Here is a 24,690-nt window from a genome sequence, read left to right as displayed (position 1 = left end):
ATCAGTCCTTCCAATGAACATTCATGACTGATTTCCTTTAGGATTGACTGGTTTGATCTACTTGCAATCCTATGGACTCTCAAGAGTCTTCTCCAGCACCACAATTCAAAAGCATCAATTCTTTGGCACTCAGCTTTCTTTATAGTCCAACTTTCACATCCATACATGACTACTAGACATATATGCCCTCTCTTTGGGATCTTATTTTTCAGAAAAGATGAAAGCAGAGCTATTTGCTGTTTTAAGCAGTTAATATTTGCCCTGGTTCTCTGGTGCTTGGACAGAATGGCATATTATGCAGCATGGTTCAGAACTCATATTCTATGGGATAGGAACAGAAACCCTGCTGCTGCTGCTAAGTCGCTTCAGTCGTGTCTGACTCTGTGCAACCCCATAGATGGCAGCCCACCAGGGTCCCCCGTCCCTGGGATTCTCCAGGCAAGAACACTGGAGTGAGTTGCCATTTCTTTCTCCAATGCATGGAAGTGAAAAGTGAAAGTGACATCGCTCAGTCCTGTCCGACTCTTAGCAACCCCATGGACTGCAGCCCACCAGGCTCCTCCATCCATGGGATTTTCCAGGCAAGAGTACTGGAATGGGGTGCCATTGCCTTCTCCGACAGAACCCCCAGGGAAGGGATAAATATAAATGTACATGAGAGCATGTCACTAGGAAGTAAAGCTCAACAGCTGGAATTATTGCTGTTATACACCAGAATCTGGAGTAAAAACGCTTTCTATCAAATGAGAATGCTTGTAGATATCAAATAAACCATTATTTTTCCTATAAGAGTCATTAATAAACTCAGTAGAATTTAAATGCCTTGGAATAGCAGCACATATTCAGTTCATGGAGGCATAGACTCTTGGAGAAGTAGAACACGAAAGATCATTTACTCAAATCCACTTACATGCTCCACTGTTCTCTCTAGTCTCCTTTCTACAGAGTTGCTTGGCCTTTGTTTCAATGCCCTTAGTGATGGGAAAGGGCTTCTCTAGTTACCATGGCAGTCATTTCATCTATAGAGTGTTCTGACTTTTAAAACAAGTGCTTCTTTACATGGAGTCGGTGTAGCTCTCTGTTGCTTTCTATTTGTCTTCTCTTTCACTCTGAAGGGAAAAAACTAACCAACTAACCGATCAACCAACCAACTATCCAACCAACCAACCAAAGAAGTACCTGAACGAATAGGTTTGGGAAACACTGCATACATACCCCATACCCAAGGAGGAGTTGCATGCAGTGTGTCTGTGTTTCCTGGGGAATGTTACAGTATGCTTAAACCCCAGTAGTTCACAAAATTTTTTGATTGTAAATCTTTACTGTTACCCAGAACATCTATCCACAGTTTAGAATAGAATCTGGCACTTAGTAGGTGCTCAAGAAATATTTGTTTTTAAAAAACAAATGGATCCAAAATAAGTCTTTAAAAACTATAAAGGGCACCCTGTATTAAGGTGACAAGTGTTTTTTTTTTTTTTTTTCCTGCAAGTGACACCACCGAAATGAATCAACTAATTGGATGGGTTTACCTTCCTCCTCTGCAAACCGTCCTAAATATATTATTTATTTCCACACCTTTTAGGACTTCTAAAATTCTTCATATTTGAATTCTGAGCTTGTATTCTCATTTGCACAACTCCCTTTTATATTATAAAAGAAATATTAGAGATTGAGTTTGCATTTGATAGCCAAGGCAATAAAAGCTTTCTCCTTTTGCTTCCTGATCAAATGTATGGAATGAACGAGTTGACAAGCACTCTCTTTGTCTTGTCTTCAATATGTCCTTGATGTGTTTGATTGTGCAGTTACATGGTTCTTCAGCAGAGCTTGTCAGTGAAGAGTGTTCCATCAGGGTGTTTTTGAGGGTGTTCGTCAAATTACCTGTTGAGTTAAAGTGAAGTGAAGTCGCCCAGTCGTGTCCGACTCTTTGACACCCCATGGACTGTAGCCTACCAGGCTCCTCCGTCCATGGAATTTTCCAGGCAAGAGTACTGGAGTTGGTTGCCATTTCCTTCTCCAGGGGATCTTCCCGACCCAGGGATTGAACCCAGGTCTCCTGCATTGCAGGCAGACGCTTTACTGTCTGAGCCACCAGGGAAGCCTGTTGAGTTAGTGCCCTTTAAAAAAAAGTTTTTTTTATTGTAGTGTAGTTGCTTTGCAATGTTGTGTTGGTTTCTACTATACAGCAAAGTGAATCTGCTATAAGTAAATATACATCCCCTCTATTTTAGATTTCCTTCCCACTTAGGTCACCACAGAGCATTGAGTAGAGTTCCCTGAGCTATATAGTAGGTTCTCATTAATTATCTTTTTTATACACGTGCTGCTGTGCTAAGTAGCTTCGGTTGTGTCTGACTCTTTGCGACCCCATGGACTGTAGCCCTCCAGGCTCCTTTGTCCATGGCATTCTCCAGGCAAGAATACTGGAGTGGGTTGCCATGCCCGCCTCCAGGATTTTATACATAGTAGTATATATATTGGAGAAGGCAATGGCACTCCACTCCAGTACTCTTGCCTAGAAAATCCCATGGATGAAGGAGCCTGGTGGGCTGCCGTCTATGGGGTCGCACAGAGTCGGACACGACTGAAGCGACTTAGCAGCAGCAGCAGCAGCAGTGTGTATACGTCAATCCCAATCTCCCAGTTTATTGCGTTAGTGCTTTTTTGTTTTGTTTTCCCAACCAGTCCTTTTGGGGTTTCACAATTAGTCCAAAGTAAGGAGAACGCACGCCTTTCATTTTTGAGCAATTGAATTTTCCACATGGGGCAGCTCTGTAAGTTTTATATCAAATATAAATCTGGTCAACAAGGAACACGCTGTGATGTGGATCTGATCCAGCTTTAGTGACTTAGGCTTTTTATTTCTCATGCTCTGGAGTAAAAGAGTTTAAAGGGTCATCAAGAACATCCTAAACCATATCTGTTCTCATTTTTACATTTCTGAGGGAAATCTGTGTGGAATTTCAAGAGGTTAGATACAAAGTTGGGTTTAACTCAGTGTCGGCTTTCTCTGAACTCTGTTTCTTTGTTCTTAGCAACAAGACCACCGTGTCTTTTGTGGCTGCTCAGTGATAACCCCGTGGCTTCTGTTTCCTTTTCCTTCTATCTCCTCTCCCTTCACCCTGTTTTCAACTGAGAATGTGATCATTCCCTAAAATGTTGGGTTTGGCCAAAAATCTCTTTGGGTTTTTCTGTAAGATGCCATGGAAAAACCCAAACAAACTTTTTGACCAACCCAATAGTACCATCTTCTCTTTTAACCATTTTTTTTATTGACGTGTAGTTGATTAATAATACAAGTTTCAGGTGAAAAATATAGTGATTCACAAATTTTAAAGGTTATACTGCATTTAAAGTTATTATAGAATATTGGCTGCATTTCCTGTGCTGATTATTTATTATACACATACTGGTTTTTACCTCGTAATCCCCTCCCCCTGTGTTGCCCCTCCACCTTCCTCCTCCCCACTGGTAACAACTAGTTTGTTCTCTATCCCTGTGAGTCTGTTTCTTTTAACCATTATTTTGTTCTTTTGTGTTGGTCTTGAAATGTGATTTTGTCAGCACAGTTGTGGAAGACATTTTATGATAGAAACATCAGGGTGTTTTCCTTTTGTCTCTGGATTTTACTTGTTGGATCTCAGGATGTCTGGGGCCTTGGAGCACTTGTTGTATTTCCTGTGGTGGCTAATGAGTGAGGAGTGGAGGTGACTTGCCCCAGACCCTAGAGCCACTCAGTGGCCAAGCCAGCATCAGGTCCAGTCCTCCCACTCCCAGCCCTCAGCCTTTTATTTTATGCCCTGATGCTTCTCTTACTACATGAATGGATTTTTTAAAAATGTAGAATAAATAGACATAGTTTCTGTAACTATCTGACAGCCTGAATGGTATGGGAGGAATCAGGTTGCAGATATTAGTGTTTCCAGATCTGCCACCTGACATCAAATTTATCCATTTATCTTGATAGTTATTTCTACTGATCAGAGCAGGGAGGAAATTGGGTCTTATTATGTAGGAATATTTTAATGCCTAATCAGTTCAGTTCAGTTCAGTCTCTCAGTCGTGTCCGACTCTTTACGACCCCATGAATAGCAGCACGCCAGGCCTCCCTGTCCATCACCAACTCCCAGAGTTCACCCAAACCCATGTCCATCGAGTCGGTGATGCCATCCAGCCATCTCATCGTCTGTCGTCCCCTTCTCCTCCTGCCCCCAATCCCTCCCAGCATCAGAGTCTTTTCCAATGAGTCAACTCTCATCTAAATGATAGAACATTGCCACTTGTGCAGGCCTCTGAGAGCAGAGAAAGTTCTAGTCCTCTTGCACTATCTCCCATCTCATCCTTCATTGGAAGGACTGATGCTGAAGCTGAAGCTCCAATACTTTGGCCACCTGATGTGAAGAACTGACTCCTTGGGAAAGACCCTGATGCTGGGAAAGATTGAAGGCAGGAGGAGAAAGGATGACAGAGGATGAGATGGTTGGATGGCATCACCGACTCGATGGACATGAGTTTGAGCAAGCTCCGGGACTTGGTGGTGGACAGGGAAGCCTGGCGTGCTGCAGTCCATGGGGTCGCAAAGATTCAGACATGACTGAGCAACTGAACTGATCTTATGAAAATAAATTAGTCAATGCATTTCTTTATGTTTCAAATTTTGTATGTGTGTGTGTGGCTCTGTAACAGAGCCCTTGTTCCATTTTCTAGTGTGGGTCATTTGAGAATTTGTGCGTGCAATGCCCTTGAGCAGGATGGGCCTGGATACAAGCCCTCCATATGCTATGATCTGAAGAGCATCAAGAAGGGGAATGTGTCATCAGTCTGACACCACTGGAGACCAGGTCTTTGAAGGCCCTCTGTATCAGTGGGCAAGGGGGAAAACAGGGCTTCTCTGAGAAATGTGGAACCACAGGCATTAAAACCAATGATCCAGAATAGCTGAGTTTGATGGCCCGTTTTCTTTGAAAAAGTTATCCTGGCTCATGGACCAGAGGTAGGTAGTGGACTTTGATCTGGGGCCCCTGTGGAGTTCACTAGAATTTAACATTACAAATTAGCACTTAAGATCTGGGACAACTAAAATATATTGAAGATCACATGGATGTGTCCCCTTCTAATGGTCAAAGATGAGTTAATAGGGTGCTATTCAAGAAACATTGACTCTTATGCCAGTTATTTTGCATTTGGTTGGCACGGCACCCTGTGAGGTATATGTTATTATGGCCAGTTTACAGGTAAGGAAACTTGAGACTCTGAGAGGCTAAGTAACTTGTATATGTTTTTATAGCCAGTATATGCAGCAAGCTGGGATTGGAATTCAGGTCTCTTGGACTTAAAAGCTGTATGTTTAACCACTGCTTTATACTCGATCTCTGACATTTTTCCTGACCTGTAAGATAGGATAATAATAGCTTTCGCCAGGGTTTTTTAAGGATCCAATGCAATAAAGGACCCAAAAAATGCTTTGTAATCACTAATAAAGCTTTGCAGAGAGAAGAGGAAGACACTATGCTACAGTGTCTCTTTGGATGTCCTAGAGTTTGGACTTTTGCCCCTGGCTTTTTGGTCACTGAGAGTAGTTTATGTCCCAGGCCTAGATTCTGAGAATGAGGACAACTGGTCTTATTTATACAGTGACACTGTCCAGAGTGTGATTTCCTTCTTAGGTGGCTTAGAGGAGTAAAGAGAAGAAGGTCAGCCTTGCATCTGCAGACGCAGATCTTCGGGACCCCCAGAGTTCTTTGCTGCATGCTAAGAAATCCCCTGTGTGTTTCCGGCTGTTCTCTAATGTGCCTATTGTTTCTCTCCCTTTCTCGTTTGTCACGGAAGACAAAGTGCTTCTCTGTATAAAGGACGTCAGCCACTTCTTAATGCAAGACATCGCCTTCCTGTCTGGTAAGCAGACATTTTCATATATTAAGATCAGATAAATGTTTGAATCCATTAGCAAAGTTAATTTGGTCCTTCTTATAGGTGGCTATATAATTTTTATATTTCAGTAAACTACATGCATTGTGCATGTAGTTGCTAAAGAAATGGACATTTAGAGAATAACTAGAGGTTTTAAATATGTTTAGATATGTGATTAAAACCAGGCTTACCAGCCTTGTACCCTGGACATTCAGGATCCATCTCCTAGGTGGGTGCAGGCTGAGTGAGAGGTCAGCCACAGACTTCTCTGAAGTTTTCCCTACCACCATAGCTCTGATGAGTTAAATGTTCATTAAAAATGCTGTGAGTCACCCTAATTAAGCAGCATACACATGATAAAAAGTTGACTTTTCTAAAATGTATATGCATTTGTATATTATTTCTAAAAATTGTGAATAATGTATTATGAAATACATATAACATAAAATTTACCTTCTCAGCTATTTTTAAGTGTATAGTTCAGTGGTATTAAATACATTCACATTGTTATACAGCCATCCATCCACCATCCATTTCCAGAACTCTTCTTGTCTTGTAAAATTGAAACTCTCTACTGGTTAAAAAATAACCTTTCTTTCCCCTCTCCCTTTAACACCTGGCAATTACCATTATATTGATACTTTCTGTATCTTCATATTTGGCTATTCTTGGTGCCTCATATGAGTGGACTCATGCTATATTTGTCTTTTTGTGACTAGCTTTTTTTATTTCGCATAATGTCCTCCAGGTCTTTCTATGTTGTAGCATATATCAGAATTTCCTTCCTTTTTTAAGGCTGAAGAATATGCCATTGTATGATGAGTTAATTTGTTTATCCATTCATCCATTGGTGGACATTTGGGTTGCTTGCACCTTTTGGCTCTTGTGAATAAAGCTGCTCAATAGTATTACATATTTTTAGAGATACAGCAATAGGAAACCACCCCTCTTATTTTAATCTGGTCAGATATCTAGGGGAAACTTTGCTTAAAGACAAGCAAATTCCTTTCAGGTGTTAGAGTAACTTGAACTATGCCATTAAACATTATATTTATTGTATTAAATGGGTAAGAACAGTTTACAAGTATATGTGTTGTTTGTATGAAGATCCTTCTTAGGTGTTGAGAGTACAAGAGACCATCTTATTCTTTTTAAGTAGTTAAATTATTTCTCCTAAAATGATACCTACATGCTTGGTTTACCAAATGAGCATTTACTTTATAGATGATCTTAATTGGACACTTCAGTCTGGCAGCTACTTTAATGATTAGAATTAGCAGTAATTGTGAATTAGTGGTGACTTAATGAGGTTTTATGTTTTTATTTTATAAGTGGTATAAATGTGCGATAGGCTTTCACTATTGAAATTAAGGGATGTTACTACTGAGATTAAGGGATTTTACTGAAGCTCCTCAGTGTTTTTAAAATTGTGTTCAAATAGAAACACCCTTGGGACCTGTTTCCCGATCTAGATCCCTCTCCATAATTTCCTTTCTTATCTGATCTTTGTAGTTTTCAAAATACGTCTTGCCTCTCATTTCTTTTGAAGAAAGGGTTCCCAATGTTAAAAATAACAAAAACCTCCCTATTTAGAATATCAATATCTCCTTTCTTTTCTCACATGTTTACTACCTAGTACATACAGCACTTGTGCTTCCCCTGGTGGCTCAGTGGTAAAGAACCTGCCTGCCAATGCAGGAGATGTGGGTTCGATCCCTGATCTGGGAAGACCCCCTGGAGGAGGAAATGGCAACCCACTCCAGCATTCTCACCTGGGAAATCCTATGGACAGAGGAGCCTGGTGGGCTGTGGTCTATGGGGTCACAAAGAGTAGGACATGACTTAGCAACTAAACAACAAAACAGCAACACTTGTGTGTACTTAGTGGTGATAACAGTTTATTGATTAGTTGATGAGAATCTACCCTTATAAGAACCAACATTCTTTCCTTTGATAGGTATGACAGTGAAAGTGAAAGTAAAGTCGCTCAGTCGTGTCTGACTCTTTGCAACCCCATAGACTGTAGTCTACCAGGCTCCTCTGTCCATGGGATTTTCCAGGCAAGAGTACTGTAGTGGATTGCCATTTCCTTCTCCAGGGGATCTTTGCCTAAATACTGCTCGGCAAGTCTAACTTATATATATATATGTTATATATTGTTTATATTCCTAGTTCTACACCATACTCTATAGAGGCCCCTTGTTTCATGCTTGGCTAAATCTCTTGGTTCAGAGTTATACAGTTTCTCCTTTGAGTTCCTTTAAAATCTTGGGTGGATGCCATCATTTTCCATGATTATCTTTCTTCATCTTGCTCTTTACATCTAGAATGTTATAAAGATTTATCATCATTTGATTTATTATTTTGGTCTAGTTTGATTCATTACTTTGGCCTAGTCTGATTAAAAAAGTACTATGGGAATGGGGACCCTCCCTTAAGTTTCTGTTGAGAAAGATTAAGGCAAGGAATGAATTTGACCTTTTCCCAAGTACTCTAGTGGAGAATGTGTGTTCTGCTTTTGTTGGATAGAGTATTCTAGAAACATCACTTAAGTCACTGTGGTGAAATTGTTGTTCAGGTATACTGTTTCCTAGTGAATTTCCCAGCTACTTCTTCTATCAGTAATGCAGAGGGGTGGTGAAATTTCTAACTAAGATTGTGAATTTGTTCATTTCTCCTTGGAGCTCTATACATTTTGTTTCTTTTTTAAAAATATAAATTTATTTATTTTAATTGGAGGCTAATTACTTTAAAATATTGCATTGGTTTTGCCATACATCAGCATGAATCTGCCACAGATATACACGTGTTCCCCATCCTGAACCCCCCTCCCACCTCCCTCCCCGTACCATCCCTCTTTCTTGTATTTTGAAGCTCTGTTATCAGATACATAAGCACTTAGGAATGTTATGTCCTCTTGATGAATTTACCACTGTTTGATTATCAAATGATCTTCAAATTTTGACAAATCTATTTGGTCTGATATTAGACAGTCTCCTTTGAACTAATTAGCATGATATATCTTTTTTCATCTTTTTCCTTTTAATGCTTTGTGCCTTTATATTTAAAGTCTGTTTCTCGTAGACAGTATATAGTTGGGTCTTGATTGTTTTATCCAATTAGACTATCTCTAACTTTTAATTGAAGTGTCAAAATCGTTTACATTTAATGTGATTATGCATATGGCTTGGTTTAACTCTATCATTTTACTATTTGTTTTCTATTTGTCCTGTTAGTTCTTTGTTTTCTCCTTCCATTTTTGCTTTCTTTTAGAATTAGTTGTTTTATCATTCTACTTTATCTCCTTTGCCTTTGTCATAGTTTTATTGCATATTGAATTTTCTTATATCTTATATCTCTATTCACTTAAATTCAGCCAAATAAGAATTACAACAAAATCTCACAAAAATTTTCTTTTAGCAAGCCAGATTCAAAGGCCACCTGGCAACTTGCCTCCTAAAATAATCCTTCAACCTCCATTTAACACTAAATATATATTGAGCACCTACTCTGTGCCCAGGTGTTAGGCTGACTATAGAATGGGACCTTAGGCACATGAAAGGTTCACCCCTGCACTTAGGTGGCTTTCATTCTCAATCCTCCAGGCTATGTAGATGGCTTTGGAGGGGGATGAACACTGACTTTTATACTTTGTGGTCTTTCTTTCTTTGCATTAGTAAGATTCCTATACCATTGTCGCTATTATTCCTTATGTTGTTTCTTCCACCAATCTGTTAGAACATTATTTATTACCTGTAGATTCTAAGTGGTCAATTTTTTCAACGTTTCCACTTGTTATCAAGCTGTCAGTGACTCATTTTGAATTTAAACTCATAGTATTGGTATAGAAACAGTTATTTCCCAATACCCATGGTTGTCCAATATGAGGGATCAGTGATATTTTCAACTATGTTTATTACACACATTCTGTGACATTTTTTCCTCATTTTGCTGTCTCTTATTCCTTCCTCCTTCCCCTCTTCCTTTCTTTCTTTTGTCTTTCCCCCCTCTCTCTTTTTCTTTCTTTTTTCTTTTCAATTTCAAGACCACCCTGTTGCATTTTTTTTAATTTTTATTTTTACTTTATTTTACTTTACAATAATGTATTGGTTTTTTAAAAGATGTTTTGGCCATGCCACGTGGCATGTGGGATATTAGTTCCCCAACCAGAGATTGAACTCTCACCCTGCCTCAGAAGTGTGGAGTCTTAATCATTGGCCCCCAGGGTAAGTACCCAACCCTGCCACTTTTTGTACTTAAGCAGGAACATGGTGCCATTTTGGTTTCTGTGGAGGTCATCATCCTTATAAAAGTTGCATTGGCCCCAACCTGATTTCTTTATCACCTTTCTCAAATCTAAAATCCTCTTTTTTACATTGTTATGACATAAATGTTAACGTGGTTTTTGATACTGTTTTAGGTGGCCGGGGAAAGAATGATGCTTGGATCATTACGTTTCCAGAAAATTGTAATTTCAAATGCATACCAGAAGAAGTTATAGCAAAAGTATTGACTTACTTGACATCTATTGCAAGGTACAGCATTTCATTACATTGTTTTCTTCAATTTGGTTTCTTTTTTGGATACCTATTTGAATTTAATAACAAGAAAATGATGTTTTAGTGTGGCTATTATTATTGTAAATGATTTGTAAGATTCACTTTCAGAATAAATAAGAAATAACTTGGAAGCAGAAGCTGACCACTACTTAAATTGCTATAAAAATTATACTGAGGATCTATGAAAACAAAATTGGGGGCCAAGAAGTATTTCTCCCCATGCAGAAGAACATAGGTTGAAAATGATGATCATACTTTAAAGTCTAAAAGAAACTGTCACTAGCCAATAGCTAGACAGCTATTCTTCATTTCTTCCAAGGATAAAATAAGAAGACAAAGTTAAATAGACTTAAAAGTGATATTGAAATGGATTAGGAGTAACTTCTTGATATTAGAGAAGAGAGATGAGAATCATTTGAGATGAGAATGCTTTAAGGGGAAAGTTTCAGAAGCTTCCTTAAAGATTTTATTTAGTTTGCAAATAAGTTTTTTAAAGGAAATGTTTTCTGGTTATTAATCCTGAAGACTAAGAAGGCATTAACCTAAAATGGTAATATTATGAAGAGTCTCATGAACAAAATGGAGAAGGAAATGGCAACCCACTCCAGTACTCTTGCCTGGAAAATCCCATGGACAGAGGAGCCTGGTAGGCTACAGTCCATGGAGTCGCAAAGAGTCAGACACAACTGAGCAACGTTCCTTCACTCACTTCATACTTTATCACTGGAGAAGGAAATGGTAACCCACCCAGTATTCTTGCCTGGAGGATCCCATTGACAGAGGAGCCTGGTGGGCCATGGTCCACGGGGTCACAGAGAGTCAGACACGACTGGTGACTAAGCAGGCATGAACAAAAATCAAATCCCAGAAAACAAAATTTACACTGTACCTCTTAAAGTTTGAAAGTGGTCTCTCTAGGGCAAATAAAAGTTTTATTATCCATTACACTGCCTTCCCTCAAGGAACAGGCAAGAGATTTAACAGTGTTTTTCTGAATGAATTAATGGATCATTGACTTATGATGGATTGCCGTGAAGTTAAATCTGATGTCATGAAGCAGAGCTGTCTACAATGTTTTCCCATGCCCCAAATCACAGTATTCCAAATCCATTTTAGGGGCATTTGCCTGTTTAAAAGATTGACATAAGTGGCAAAAAGAAATTTTAAATTGTGGTAGAATATGGAATTAATCATATCAATATATCAATCATATCAATAACCTCAGATATGCAGATGAAACCACCCTTATGGCAGAAAGTGAAAAAGAACTAAAAAACCTCTTGATGAAAGTGAAAGAGGAGAGTGAAAAAGTTGGCTTAAAGCTCAACATTCAGAAAACGAAGATCATGGCATCTAGTCCCATCACTTCATGGGAAATAGATGGGGAAACAGTGGAAACAGTGTCAGACTTTATTTTGGGGGGCTCCAAAATCACTGCAGATGGTGATTGCAGCCATGAAATTAAAAGACGCTTACTCCTTGGAAGAAGTTATGACCAACCTAGATAGCATATTCAAAAGCAGAGACATTACTTTGCCAACAAAGGTCTGTCTAGTCAAGGCTATGGTTTTTCCCGTGGTCATGTATGGATGTGAGAGTTGGACCGTGAAGAAAGCTGAGCACCGAAGAATTGATGCGTTTGAACTGTGGTGTTGGAGAAGACTCTTGAGAGTCCCTTGGACTGCAAGGAGATCCAACCAGTCCATTCTGAAGGAGATCAGCCCTGGGTGTTCATTGAAAGGACTGATGCTAAAGCTGAAACTCCAATACTTTGGCCACCTCATGTGAAGAGTTGACTCATTGGAAAAGACCCTGATGTTGGGAGGGATTAGGGGCAGGAGGAGAAGGGGATGACCGAGGATGAGATGGCTGGATAGCATCACTGACTCGATGGACATGAGTTTGTGTGATGTCCGGGAGTTGGTGATGGACAGGGAGGCCTGGCGTGCTGCGATTCATGGGGTCGCAAAGAGTCAGACTGAGTGACTGAACTCAACTGAACTGGACTGATGGAATTAAATTGATTTTCCATTGTAGCACCTTGTGATAACTTCCCAAATCTGTCTTTGGTCCAGACATCACATGTAAATGTAAAGCAGAAGTAAGGACATATTTAGCAAAGTTGAATTACTATTAAGAAAAACATATTATTTCCTCTTATCTTCTAGGCAAAATGGATCTGACTCCCAGTTTACCATTATTCTTGATCGAAGATTGGATACCTGGTCTTCTCTCAAAATATCTCTCCAAAAAATCTCAGTAAGTACCAATTTATTCTACAGTAACTTCTTATTTTTGTTTTGCATTATACTTTCTGTTTGTGGGGATATAGATTATTTTTGTTCTGATGGAGGCTAAAAAAATAGATGGAACAGAGAGGTGGAAAACTAGAGAGAAGAATTGGTAAAGGAGATTGAGCTGAACAACTCTACTCAATAGAAAACCTTATAGGAAAGAATGAATAGTTAATGGTTCAAGTTGAGTGAGAACAGATTCATGGTCTCCTATGCCTTTCAAAGCAAGGCAGTTTTTTATGGGAACTTTTTATAAAACAGCAATAGCCATGTTGTATACACATTGTATATTGAAGGAGGTTTAAAACAATAGTTAATAATCCAACCATCCAGAAATAAGCACTTTTTAACATTTTGGTGTGTATCTTTCTAGATTTTTCTTTCCCCTGGGATAGAGAGGGTAGGGAGTCACCTGCAAAATGACATATCTTCCTAAGAGTCTAGTCCCCAGCTCCCCAAGACCCAGAGAGTCTCTAAAGGAGACAGTATGAGAGATGCGGTCTTGCCCACAGCTGGGATGATCTTTTTACATTATTAGGCTCATCTGAATATTGTCTGATAGTTCTTACATAGAAAAGAGGGAGGTGAGGAACCCATAGGCTATTCCTGAGCTGGTAAGAGTAGGGCTGTCTGTGGAAGTGCCATGTGGTCAACTTGCTCTATCAGACCAGAGAAGCTGGGAATCAATCCATGTTTTTCTTTGAGAGTTCAATATCATCAACCAATGAAATTCTTCCTTCATTTCACAACCGACATGGAGGCCACACCCACCAGAGGCAGTTGGTTTAGTTGTGAAGGCAAGACAGAAATCTAAGTTGTTGGACATCTGAACCAGTGTTCTTTTTTTGTTCTACTAACTTGCTGACGAGTATAACAAATACACTGACACACGGTATCATGAATGAGATCATTATTATTTTCATACCCATTATGAATTATTCCTCATCTTGGGCAAGTCAGTATGGTAGTTTTTTTGTCTATTTCTTAAAACAGAGGTGTTTAATCATAAGCAATGGAGAGAAGAATTAATACCAGCTTCATGAAAATCACCAAAATAAACTAGTAAAATGTCAACTTTAATATAATATATTTTTGCTTTTTCAAACACTTTCACACTTATTAGGTAATGTTGATTCTCTCTGTTTCCTGATTAAGTCCTGTGGATGGATGTCTTTATAAATTGTCCTATAGATGAGGGAATTATATTGATATATGATATTCATTTTGGAAAGGTTATATGATGAATCCAAGGTCAGATAGCTAGGTAACCAAAAGAGTGGGAGCAAGAATTGAATTTTCATGAATTCCAGTTGGTGACCTTTCCACTTGCTGCTTCCTGTCATCTTCCAAAGGACTTGTGGATAGACAAATACATTAATAATTTTTTTTTAGAAAAAGGTAAAATTCCTTTGGAGAGAATACATCTGCCCTCCATGTGCTGCAGACTCCTATCAGTGGGGCTGAATGATACTTATCCAGGTATTTATCATGCCCTGGCCATTAGGATCACTCCTTGGGCTTATGGAACAAACTTTAGTTCATGATAAGAATCAAATATTTAACACTAAATATAGCACTTGTTATAATAAAGCATTTTAAAAATCACCCAGTCCAGCTTTTTTTTTTTTTTTAGCCAAAACTATGTTTGATGAAATTAATTTTCATTGAGTGACTGGTTGGCATATGGCATCAGTTTTGGAAATTGGGTCTTGATACTGCTTCACTGGTGGCTCAGATGGTAAAGAATCTGCCTGCAATGTGAGAGACCTGGGTTCGATCCCTGGGTTGGGAGGATCCCCTGGAGAAGGGAATGGCTACTCACTCCAGTATTCTTGCCTGGAGAATCCCCATGGACAGAGGAGCCTAGCAGGCTACAGTGCATAGAGTCACAAAGAGTCGGCCACAACTGAGCGACTAAGCACAGCATAGCACTACTGATTTGGGGTCAGTAAGGGAATAATGACTTGTTTCTTGGGAGGTGATGCTCCCCTTTCTGTTTCCTAGGGATGCTCTCTCAGTGGGGAATTGGGAAGTCTGCCCAGCAAAGAGCTCTGCATCCAAGGTCCCTTTATTTGCATGATTGCCAGGCAGGAGTGGGGGTGCAGGTGATGAGGACATCTGACTGGCTATAGATTAGTTTCAGTGTTGTTTCATTTAAATATTTTAAATGTTTCTGCTTATGGTATAGTCTCTATACCCATACTCAAAAGCACATCAATTATATCTCAACCATTAATAGCCCGTTGGACACTGTTTGCAATAGAGGTAAATATTGAATACAAGCTAATTTCAAGAGCAAAAGTCAACATTCAGAAAAAATTTCTGGTTAAAACAGCCATTGTATAGATAAGTCTAACTGTCTTCGTATATTATTTTAAACTAGTGTCTGTGAAGTAATTATATAATCTGGTTTGAAAACCTTAATTTCTAGATTTTTAAAGAAACTATGCAGTTAGGCTATACTTCATAATGATAGGAGACTATATATATATATATATATTTTTTTTTAGTTACACGTTTTGGGGAAATGTTCCTTTGGGAGAGACTCCTACCCATGTCAGAAAGTTTGTATGTTCTGTTCTTTTTAGATTATCATCAGGACAAAATCCCACAAACTATTAACCTTTCCCAGGCTTAAACCCAGAATAGAATTTAATAATAATAATAAAAAACAGGATTGAATTTCAAGTTATATAGCGGGGTAGGGCAAGAATAAAGATATCAGTTAATACTACCTTCAAAAAGATTCTTAGCATTCCACCTTTTTTTTTTTTTTTACTGAGATTTTATAGACAAGAGAAAGTTAAGAGTTAAGCACCACTAAATCAACTTTATAAGAAATGTTTTTATTTATTTATTTTTTTTAATTTTACTTTACAATTCTGTATTGGTTTTGCCATACATTGACATGAATCCACCACGGGTGTACATGATTGAATTTCAAGTTACATAGCGGGGTAGGGCAAGAATAAAGATATCAGTTAATACTACCTTCAAAAAGATTCTTAGCATTCCACCTTAAAAATCAACTTGTGCAGAGAAAGCCAACCCCATCTAGCCCCTAGGAGGAGAGGTTTTTTTTTTTTTTTTTCTTCCTCCACTCTTAGGAAAAGCCTGATCTTCCTGAGCAATCCAGCACCAGCTAATCCATGAGGTTCAATCAGGCTAAGTAATTGGGGGAATGTGTGGACTCTGAATTACAATGAGCAGTAGGAAAGGATCTGTCAGCTGACTAATCAGAGATAGTGGGTTGTGTTTTTTTTTTTTTGCAGCGCTGCCAGGGTGGTAATGGAAGCAGCCACGGTAGCTTTGTTTGATAGAGATTATTGGCTGCCGCTTTTAAATACTACCTAAGACGCAGCTCATATTTCATCAATGTTGCATTGACAATTGGAAAAGAAGCGTGTTATTGTGTATAGGCGAGATGGCAGAAGCAACTCCCCCGAGAGGCAAGATGAGGTTCAGAAGGAATGCGGTAAGGGCTCTGCCTGCAGTCCTGGAAAGCCTGTTCCCAAGTTCAAGTGCAGGAATGCTGCAGCATGGTGCTATAGCACAAACTGCTGAATGGGGCTTTTCAGGACGGAGGGTGAGAATGGAGACTTGGATTTGCGTGGATTGCATTGATGTGATTACTGTGATATGGACATAGGGCAATGTTAAGGCATCAAGATCTAAATGTGATCAAATTTATGAGGAAGCATCCTTTGTCATGGTATTTATTTAAGAGTGTATGAACAATATTGACTCATTTGGCAGAGTAGCTTAAAGTCACTAGTTATCAATTAAATAATATTGAACAAAAGGATTCATCCTTCTTTTCACCATGGACAAGTGATTATGGTATCATGGACAGATCTGCAGATGACTTTATTAGTGTTTAAAAAGGCTACGTGTTACTGGACAAGTGAAAAAATATTAAGTCTGATGATTTGAATTCTTTCTGATTTCAGGTTTTCCTCAAATTAAAAAAAAATTATTTCCCCAAATTCAAATGTTAAAGATGCAGAATTCTAGCCTGTTGACTACCTTTTTTTAAAGGAAAAAAAGAGTGACTCACCATTATTTATAAGCTAGAATTTAGAAATCTCTTCTTTCAGATACATTTTCAATTTTTCCCGTCATTGGTTCACTTATATACCAAATTCCCAGCAAATTTCAGAAGGGCTATTTAGATGTCATTTGGAGAAATGTGAAATAACCACTAGCTAATTTAATAATTAACTGGTCATCAGTCCAGTTTTTGGTGCTGCTCTTTTTCTTTCAAAACTTAAGATAACATTATTGATGCTATGATTTAAAATAGAATACCCGCTTGTTTAAATAATCAAGACAACACACAAAAAATGAGAGAGTGACAATCAGTCATAGAACAGAATGACACTTGGAATAAAAAATAAGATCAGGGAAATAAACCAGTAAGAATTTTATTCTTGTTGAATGACAGTGAACATTCATGGGTGAGTAACTGGTTTATTTTCTATTAAAGCTCTTAGCACAAGATAGTATTTTTTAAATTACAGTTTAGGATATGAATCTTTTTATTTTGACAAAATTATATCTCCAGCTCTACACATGATTTTATGTTATGGGAATAATAGCTTAAGATTTTTAATAGACAATTTATGGTGCACAAGAGATGCCTGTGTATGTACTTTACAATATTGGGTGCAACTGACATTAGTACTTTTGTTATCAAAAGTAATTGCTTAAGTGTTAAGAAGATTTCTAATTCCTTTATATGCATAGATGTTTTCTCAGTTCTTCTTTTTTTAAAATAAATTTATTTATTTTAATTGGAGGTTAATTACTTTACAATATTGTATTGTAAATTCAACATGAATCTGCCACAGGTATACACGTGTACCCCATCCTGAACGCCCCTCCCTCCTCCCTTCCCGAACCATCCCTCTGGGTCATCCCAGTGCACCAGCCCCAAGCATCCAGTATCATGCATTGAACCTGGACTGGCTATTCGTTTCATATATGATATTATACATGTTTCAATGCCATTCTCCCAAATCATCCCACCCTCGCCCTCTCCCACAGAGTCCAAAAGACTGTTCTATACATCTGTGTCTCTTTTGCTGTCTCGCATACAGGGTTATCATTACCATCTTTCTAAATTCCATATATATACGTTAGTATACTGTATTGGTGTTTTTCTTTCTGGCTTACTTCACTCTGTATAATTGGCTCCAGTTTCATCCACCTCATTAGAACTGATTCAAATGCATTCTTTTTAATGGCTGAGTAATACTCCATTGTGTATATGTACCACAGCTTTCTTATCCATTCATCTGCTGATGGACATCTAGGTTGCTTCCATGTGCTGGCTATTATAAACAGTGCTGTGATGAACATTGAGGTACATGTGTCTCTTTCAATTCTGGTTTCCTCGGTGTGTATGCCCAGCAGTGGGATTGCTGGGTCATAAGGCAGTTCTATTTCCAGTTTTTTCGTTTTCTGTATATGCATGCATGCATGCTCAGTCACTTCAGTCATGTCTGACTGTTTGTGACCCCATGGGTTGTAGCCTGCCAGGCTCCTCTGTCTATGGGATTCTCTAGGCAAGAATACTAGAGTGAGTTACCATATCCTCTCTAGGGGATTTTCCGGACCCAGGGATTGAACCTGCATCTCGTGTGTCTCCCACATTGTCAGGCAGGCTCTTTACCACTAGTGCCACCTGGGAAGCCCTTTCTGTTTATACACATGGCTTCCCTGGTGGCTCAGAGGTTAAAGCATCTGCCTCTAATGTGGGAGACCTAGGTTCAATCCCTGGGTCGGGAAGATCCCCTGGAGAAGGAAATGGCAACCCACTCCAGTATTCTTGCCTGGAGAATCCCATGGACGGAGGAGCCTGATGGGCTACAGTCCATGGGGTCGCAAAGAGTCGGACACGACTGAGTGACTTACTTACTTAATATACACAGAAATTAATACAACACACAAGTACTTAATGAGTAGGTATATGTAGTATTGTGCTACAGACAATATGGGTTACACAGGTAAACATGGAATGGCTACAGAGCTGAAAGAGCTCTCAATCTAGTAGAGAAGGTAGGACATGTTCATAAATAATTATTAAATAACTATTATGAAAGAACTTCTAGCTGGTGAGGAAGTCCTCACGAAGAAGATGACATTTGTTTGGACCTTAAGGAATAGCATGCTGCTGCTGCTGCTGCTAAGTCGCTTCAGTCGTGTCCAACTCTATGCGACCCCATAGACAGCAGCCCACCAGGCTCCCCCGTCCCTGGGATTCTCCAGGCAAGAACACTGGAGTGGGTTGCCATTTCCTTCTCCAACTCATGAAAGTGAAAAGTGAAAGTGAAGTCGCTCAGTTGTGCCTGACTCTTAGTGACCCCATGGACTGCAGCCTACCAGACTCCTCCGTCCATGGGTTTTGTCAGCAAGGGCACTGGAGTGGGGTGCCATGGCCTTCTCCAAGGAATAGCATATGTGTCTGTTATCTTTCTTGGTGTCTTTCCTCTCTTTTTGTCTCAAATTAATTACTTGAAGTTGTCCGTAGGAACAGCTAGCTTGAAATGAAATTGATTGGATTAAGTCTAAAGCCTAGAACTATAGTGGAAGACAGATTTGTTCTGCTTGCATGGATACGGCTTAACCAGAGTGAAAAATTTGCAACTCAGCTGGTGACACCATGGTTTGACTTGGAAGAATCTCTGGTGTTGGGCTGATTCTGGAGGCTATGATAGGTGGCACCTGGAAGGATGGTAAAGTGGCCTTAGAGCTCACGGATAGGCTTCAGCTGGCTACTTGATGGAAATTGCAATGACTGTGAACAAGTGAGGGGGGTTGTTGAGAATGGATATGGGACAAGAAGGGTAAGCCACAAGGAAAGAGCAGTGTTGGGGAGTGTCCTACGCCTGAGGTCACTTGGCAAGGGATTTGGTGATCTGTGGAGTAACTCTTCCTTTCTGTACTCTTTCAGTGTGGGAAGAATGAGTGCAGAAGTAGCTCACAACATTGGAAACTCTTCTCTATAGTTTGAGGTCATAAGATTTTTCTCAGCATATTCTAAAGTGATAGTTCCCACCTTACTGAGGTCAATCACATGCTAGCAACTCAGTATTAATACTCTGTAATGATATGAAATTGTAATGGTTTTGTTCAGTAGGCTCCGTGATGCTAAATTGTTTCAAGCATTTGTTTTGACTGTTAGTTTTTGTCCCATTTTGTAGGCGTCAAGGTCAAGTTATTCCTAAAGGTAAGGCAGGCAGTCTGAGCATGCATTCAGAGTGTGCAGTGAAGGAAATGTCTAAAAAGGGTTAAGTGTCCTGGAAAGAGCTTGGCTTTAGGATTCAGATTGGCCTGTGTGCTCCTGCTCCTTAGCAGGTAGCTGTAGTGTGCTTCAGTTTGCCCATCTGTGGAAAGGCCATAATACCTACTTCACTGCAATGTTACAAAGGCTACAGAGGATAATATATATAACAAGCCTGGAGTGTATGTCCTAGGCTTTCAGTAAAGAGTTCCCTTCTTATTGTGGCCCCATTTCTTTGCCCTAAAGATGAAAAGAAAAAGCTCTAGGAGTATAAATTGTTTTTATAGTAAAATAATCAAACTTTTATGTGGTATCCGCCACTTGTTAAAGTTTTTAAAGAAGTAGCTAGGATAACTGAAAAGGGGGCAGAGGGTGTGTGGATTGCCTCTTTTAGATGCTGCATAAAATAACATTAAACAAGGTTAATTTCCAGGCTTCAGCAGTGAAATGTATCAAGTGATGCCTTTGGTCGTTGTTATTGCTTTGCTAACTGTCGTGAGGCCATATAGTCGGGTGATCTGAAGGCAGGCGTGAGGAAAAGGGATTCAGTGTCTTCTCTGGGAGGGGAAGAGGAGAGAAAGCGAATTATCTGCCCCTGAATTTGAAGAACCAGTAGGAGCTGCTCCCCAGGGCTGGGGTGGGGCCGGGCTCAGAGATGGGGAAACGGCTCTGAGCCCTGCAAAGATGGGCAACATGTTCATTTTTACCGAGGTGCCTTTAAGCAATCACATGTTGGAACTACAAAAAAGAAAAAAAAAATCGCCTGCAACCAGTGCCTAAAACCAGTGTCGTTTCCTCTCTCATGCTGCATGCTTTTTTTTTCTGTAAAGAAAAAAGCAATAAAAGAAAACAAGGCTGACCCTTGCTCACATCCTTTTGCTTTTTTGACAAGCTCTCGAAACGATTTATAGTTTTAAAATCTAGGGTTTATTTGGGCTAAAATAGAAACTGTGCCTTTTCATGTTTATATAACCAACCAGATTAGGGGTCTGTAAGGCAGCATGCTGGAAAATGTAGGAACATCATTTCCCCAAACCTAATGGAAAGCTGAAAGGTCTGGAGCTGTATTTGCTGTAAGCTAGAATTTCTTGAAGAATTACTTAGCATCACAAAAGCTTAGCGTATTCGTTCCCTGTTGCTGCTGTAACTAACTACAAACTTAGTAGCTCAAAATAACCCAAATGTGTTGTTACAGTTCTGGAGGTCAGAAGTCCAGCTGAGTCTCACTGGGCTAAGACTAAGATATCAACAGGGCTTCTGAGGCTTTAGAGGATAATCAATTTCCTTGACATTCTAGTTTCTAGAAGCTGCCCACATTTCTTAGCTCATGGCCTTGTATCACTCTGACCTCTCCTGTTGTTATATCTTCTCTGATTCTCGTGCCTCCCTCTGTTTAATAACTTTACTTGTGATTGCATTGTTCCCACCCCAATAATCCAGGATCATTTCCCCATCAGAAGATGAGGTGAGGTGTTAGTCGCTCAGTCATGTCCAACTCTTTGTGACCCCATGGACTGTAGCCCTCTAGGCTCCTCTATCCATGGAGTTCTCCAGGCAAGAATACTGGAGTGGGTTGCCATGCCCTTCTCCAGGGGATCTTCCCAACCCAGGGATCAAAACTGGGTCTCCCGCATTACCGGCAGTTTCTTTACCACTTGAATCACCAGGGAAGCTCTGAAGATTCTTAATCACATTTACGGAGTCCCTTTTGCCTTGTAACATATTCACAGGTTCCAGGGTTTAGGATGTGGACATCTTTGGGGAACCTTTATTCTGCCTACTACACTCAATTCCTCCAGTTGTGAAATGAGGGTAAAAACAGAATCTACTGCAGATAAAATACTTAGCATAATGTCATAGTAATGCTCACAATGAGGAAAATTCTCATAGTAGTCACTCAATAAAAAGTAACACTCCAACCCATGGCCATTGAGCCAATCTCCTGTCCCTACCTTAAGGCTTTGAGAGCCCCTGAAGACATATAAATGTATGTACATGTGTGTGTATATATATGTGTGTGTGTGTGTGTGTGTGTGTGTGTGTGTTTGCTGGAGAGAAGCTATAAAAAGTTATTCATATGAAGTTGTGGATTTACAGCAATTAGTTTGGCAGTCACATATTTAAATCTGGGATAAGTGAGTGGGACTGGGATTAAAAAGTCAAGTGTATCTGATTCATACATGGGATCTAATGGACATGAGGGATAGAAACAATATACTTGGTCTGAACTGTATAATTTAGTTTTCTAAAAAATATAACTCTGACAAATCAAATGAATTGTTTGAGTGCCACCCAGTTGTTTAGTAGTTTTGCCTACTAAATAATAGCTGTTGCCTACAAGTTATTTGTTCCTTCAAATGGCTTAGATTTGAGAGTAGCTATCAGTTTAATGGATCTGTGTATTCTAGGAAGATTTGCACGGCAGCTCAATAAAGATTCTAAAATTATCCTATAATGAACAACATTGCAAATGTGATTATACCGGCAATAAATGAAGTGTTCATCCTTGATAGTGCTTTTTCTTTAGAAATGCAAATTTGGTAGGCTTTTTGTGATAAGCGAATCACTGAACATTTTGAAGGAATTAAGGGAGGAGAAGGTATGATAAAATAATCAGGAAGTTTTACTTAAGAATGATCTGATTAGAATGTAGAAATATTTTTAGAAGCATTTTATTCAGCTTTCAATGTTTATAACTATTTTATCAAATAGACAAAATAACTGATTTAACAAATCAACCAACATGAAATCCCTGACTTAGGAGCAGCTGAACACCCCCAAACCCTGCCTGAACTCTCTTCCCCATGGATTCTGTGTACAGTGATTCTGTGTCTCTCTCTTTTCTGCTTTGTCCCCTGTTGTGTGATCAGGGGCCTGACTGCTGGGATAGCCTTGTTCTCCTAGGAGTGGCAGGGTAGAGACCAGGGCCTGACCTCGGGCAGAGAGTTACCACATGGTTTTCTTTGTTCCTGTAGTATCCTTCCCTACTCCCACCCCCAGTTTTGGAGGGGGGTGAGTATTCCAGGCTTTAAGTTTGTCATCCCTGGGGTCTCACATCTAGGGATTTCTAATGCAATACCAGAAAATATGACATTAAGGAAAGTCAGAAAAAGACAATGAAACCATATCAACCTAGAGTCCATGAAAGAATAAAAATAAGAGTACTTTAAGTGCTTTAAGTGTTGGCAAAAGTAGGATGCTTTCCATTCCATTTATTTATTTATTTTTGGTTGCACTGGGTCTTTATTGCTGCTCGGGCTACTCTCTAGTTGCAGTGAGTGAGGCCTACTCTTCACTGAGGTATATGGGCTTCTCATTGCAGGAGCATCTCTTGTTGCAGAGCACAAGCTCTAGGTGCTTCACAGCGGAGCACAGCCATGGGCTTCAGTAGTTGCAACATGTGAGTTCAGTAGTTGTGCCTCCCAGGTTCTAGAGCACAGGCTCAACAGTTGTGGTACATGACATGTGGGATCTTCCTGGACCAGGGATTGAATTCGTGTCTCCTGTATTGGCAGACAGATTCTTCACCACTGAGCCACTAGGATAGGCCCTTGATTCCATTTAAAAGTGAAAAAGTAAGCTGAGTCAAGGCAGTTAAGTATAATACTAATACTGGTAATTTGCCCATGTGAAGAAGGAAAGACTTAACTCCTAAACTGAATATTTCAGGGTAGAAATAGAATTAGTGCTCTCAGTCTAGAAATAGGTCCAAAGTTCTCACAAGTCCCTGTCCTAGTTTCCCCTTAAGCAAGCCTTTATCCACAGCCTGAAAAACCTTTTGTCTAAGTCTACTTGTGCTTAGGTCCAAGAACCCCAGGTAAATTTAAAAAAAACCTATCTTATTAGTTTTTTTTAGGGTTGACAAAGTAGCTTTATATGTATTATTTCTTTTAATTTTTATAACAACTATGGGAAGTATTGTACCATTCTTAGCATAAACTAAAGTAGACATTTGTACATAATAGACAGTGAAGAACAGGGAAGGCTGGTGTACTGCAGTCCATGAGGTCACAGAGTTAGACATGACTTGCTGCTGCTGCTGCTGCCAAGTCGCTTCAGTCGTGTCCGACTCTGTGCGACCCCATAGATGGCAGCCCGTCAGGCTCCCCATCCCTGGGATTCTCCAGGCCAAGAATACTGGAATGGGTAGCCATTTCCTTCTCCAACGCATGAAAATGAAAAGTGAAAGCGAAGTCACTCAGTCGTGCCCGACTCTTAGCAACCCCATGGATTGCAGCCTACCAGGCTCCTCCGTCCATGGGATTTTCCAGGCAAGAGTACTGGAGTAGAGTGCCATTGCCAACTGAAAAACAACATAATAGACAGTAGGATATACAGTATCATTGGGACTCTCTGTTTCTATTTCCAGTTCTCTATACTTGTTTGCTTTGTTCTTTGAAATAAGCTTCCTCTGGCTGTAGGGGTCATGGCTACCAGTGGCCCTGAAACTGCACCCTCTAAGTTTCCTTCCCTTAGTGCTAGTTCAAAAAATGCTAGTGGGAGACTTGGATTCTGCTTACATCAAATTTTCATCCCATGACAAATCATTGTGTCTTAGGAGGGCAAGGTCATGTAGAAAGATAACAGTTCTCATTAGGAACCAATATTAAGATTAATAAGAGACTGTCTTAGTCTTTAT

The 24,690-nt window shown here is 39.6% G+C and overlaps 1 protein-coding gene across 1 annotated transcript in view; it reads left to right on the top strand.

Annotated features, from left to right (window-relative positions):
* Positions 1-24,690, top strand: part of MCF2 (MCF.2 cell line derived transforming sequence) — a 127,982-nt gene that overhangs the window by 34,267 nt on the left and 69,025 nt on the right. Inside the window, exons 2-4 of the mRNA XM_040265282.1 lie at positions 5,679-5,898; positions 10,334-10,448; positions 12,641-12,731. Of these exons, the coding sequence (XP_040121216.1) occupies positions 5,679-5,898; positions 10,334-10,448; positions 12,641-12,731 (426 nt within the window). The remainder of the gene's footprint in view (positions 1-5,678; positions 5,899-10,333; positions 10,449-12,640; positions 12,732-24,690) is intronic.

The sequence above is a fragment of the Oryx dammah genome, unplaced genomic scaffold, assembly GCF_014754425.2.
Source record: "Oryx dammah isolate SB20612 unplaced genomic scaffold, SCBI_Odam_1.1 HiC_scaffold_23, whole genome shotgun sequence".
Taxonomy (NCBI): Eukaryota; Metazoa; Chordata; class Mammalia; order Artiodactyla; family Bovidae; genus Oryx; species Oryx dammah.
The sequence above is the reverse complement of the archived record's forward strand: the minus strand, read 5'-3'. Positions and strand labels throughout refer to the sequence as shown.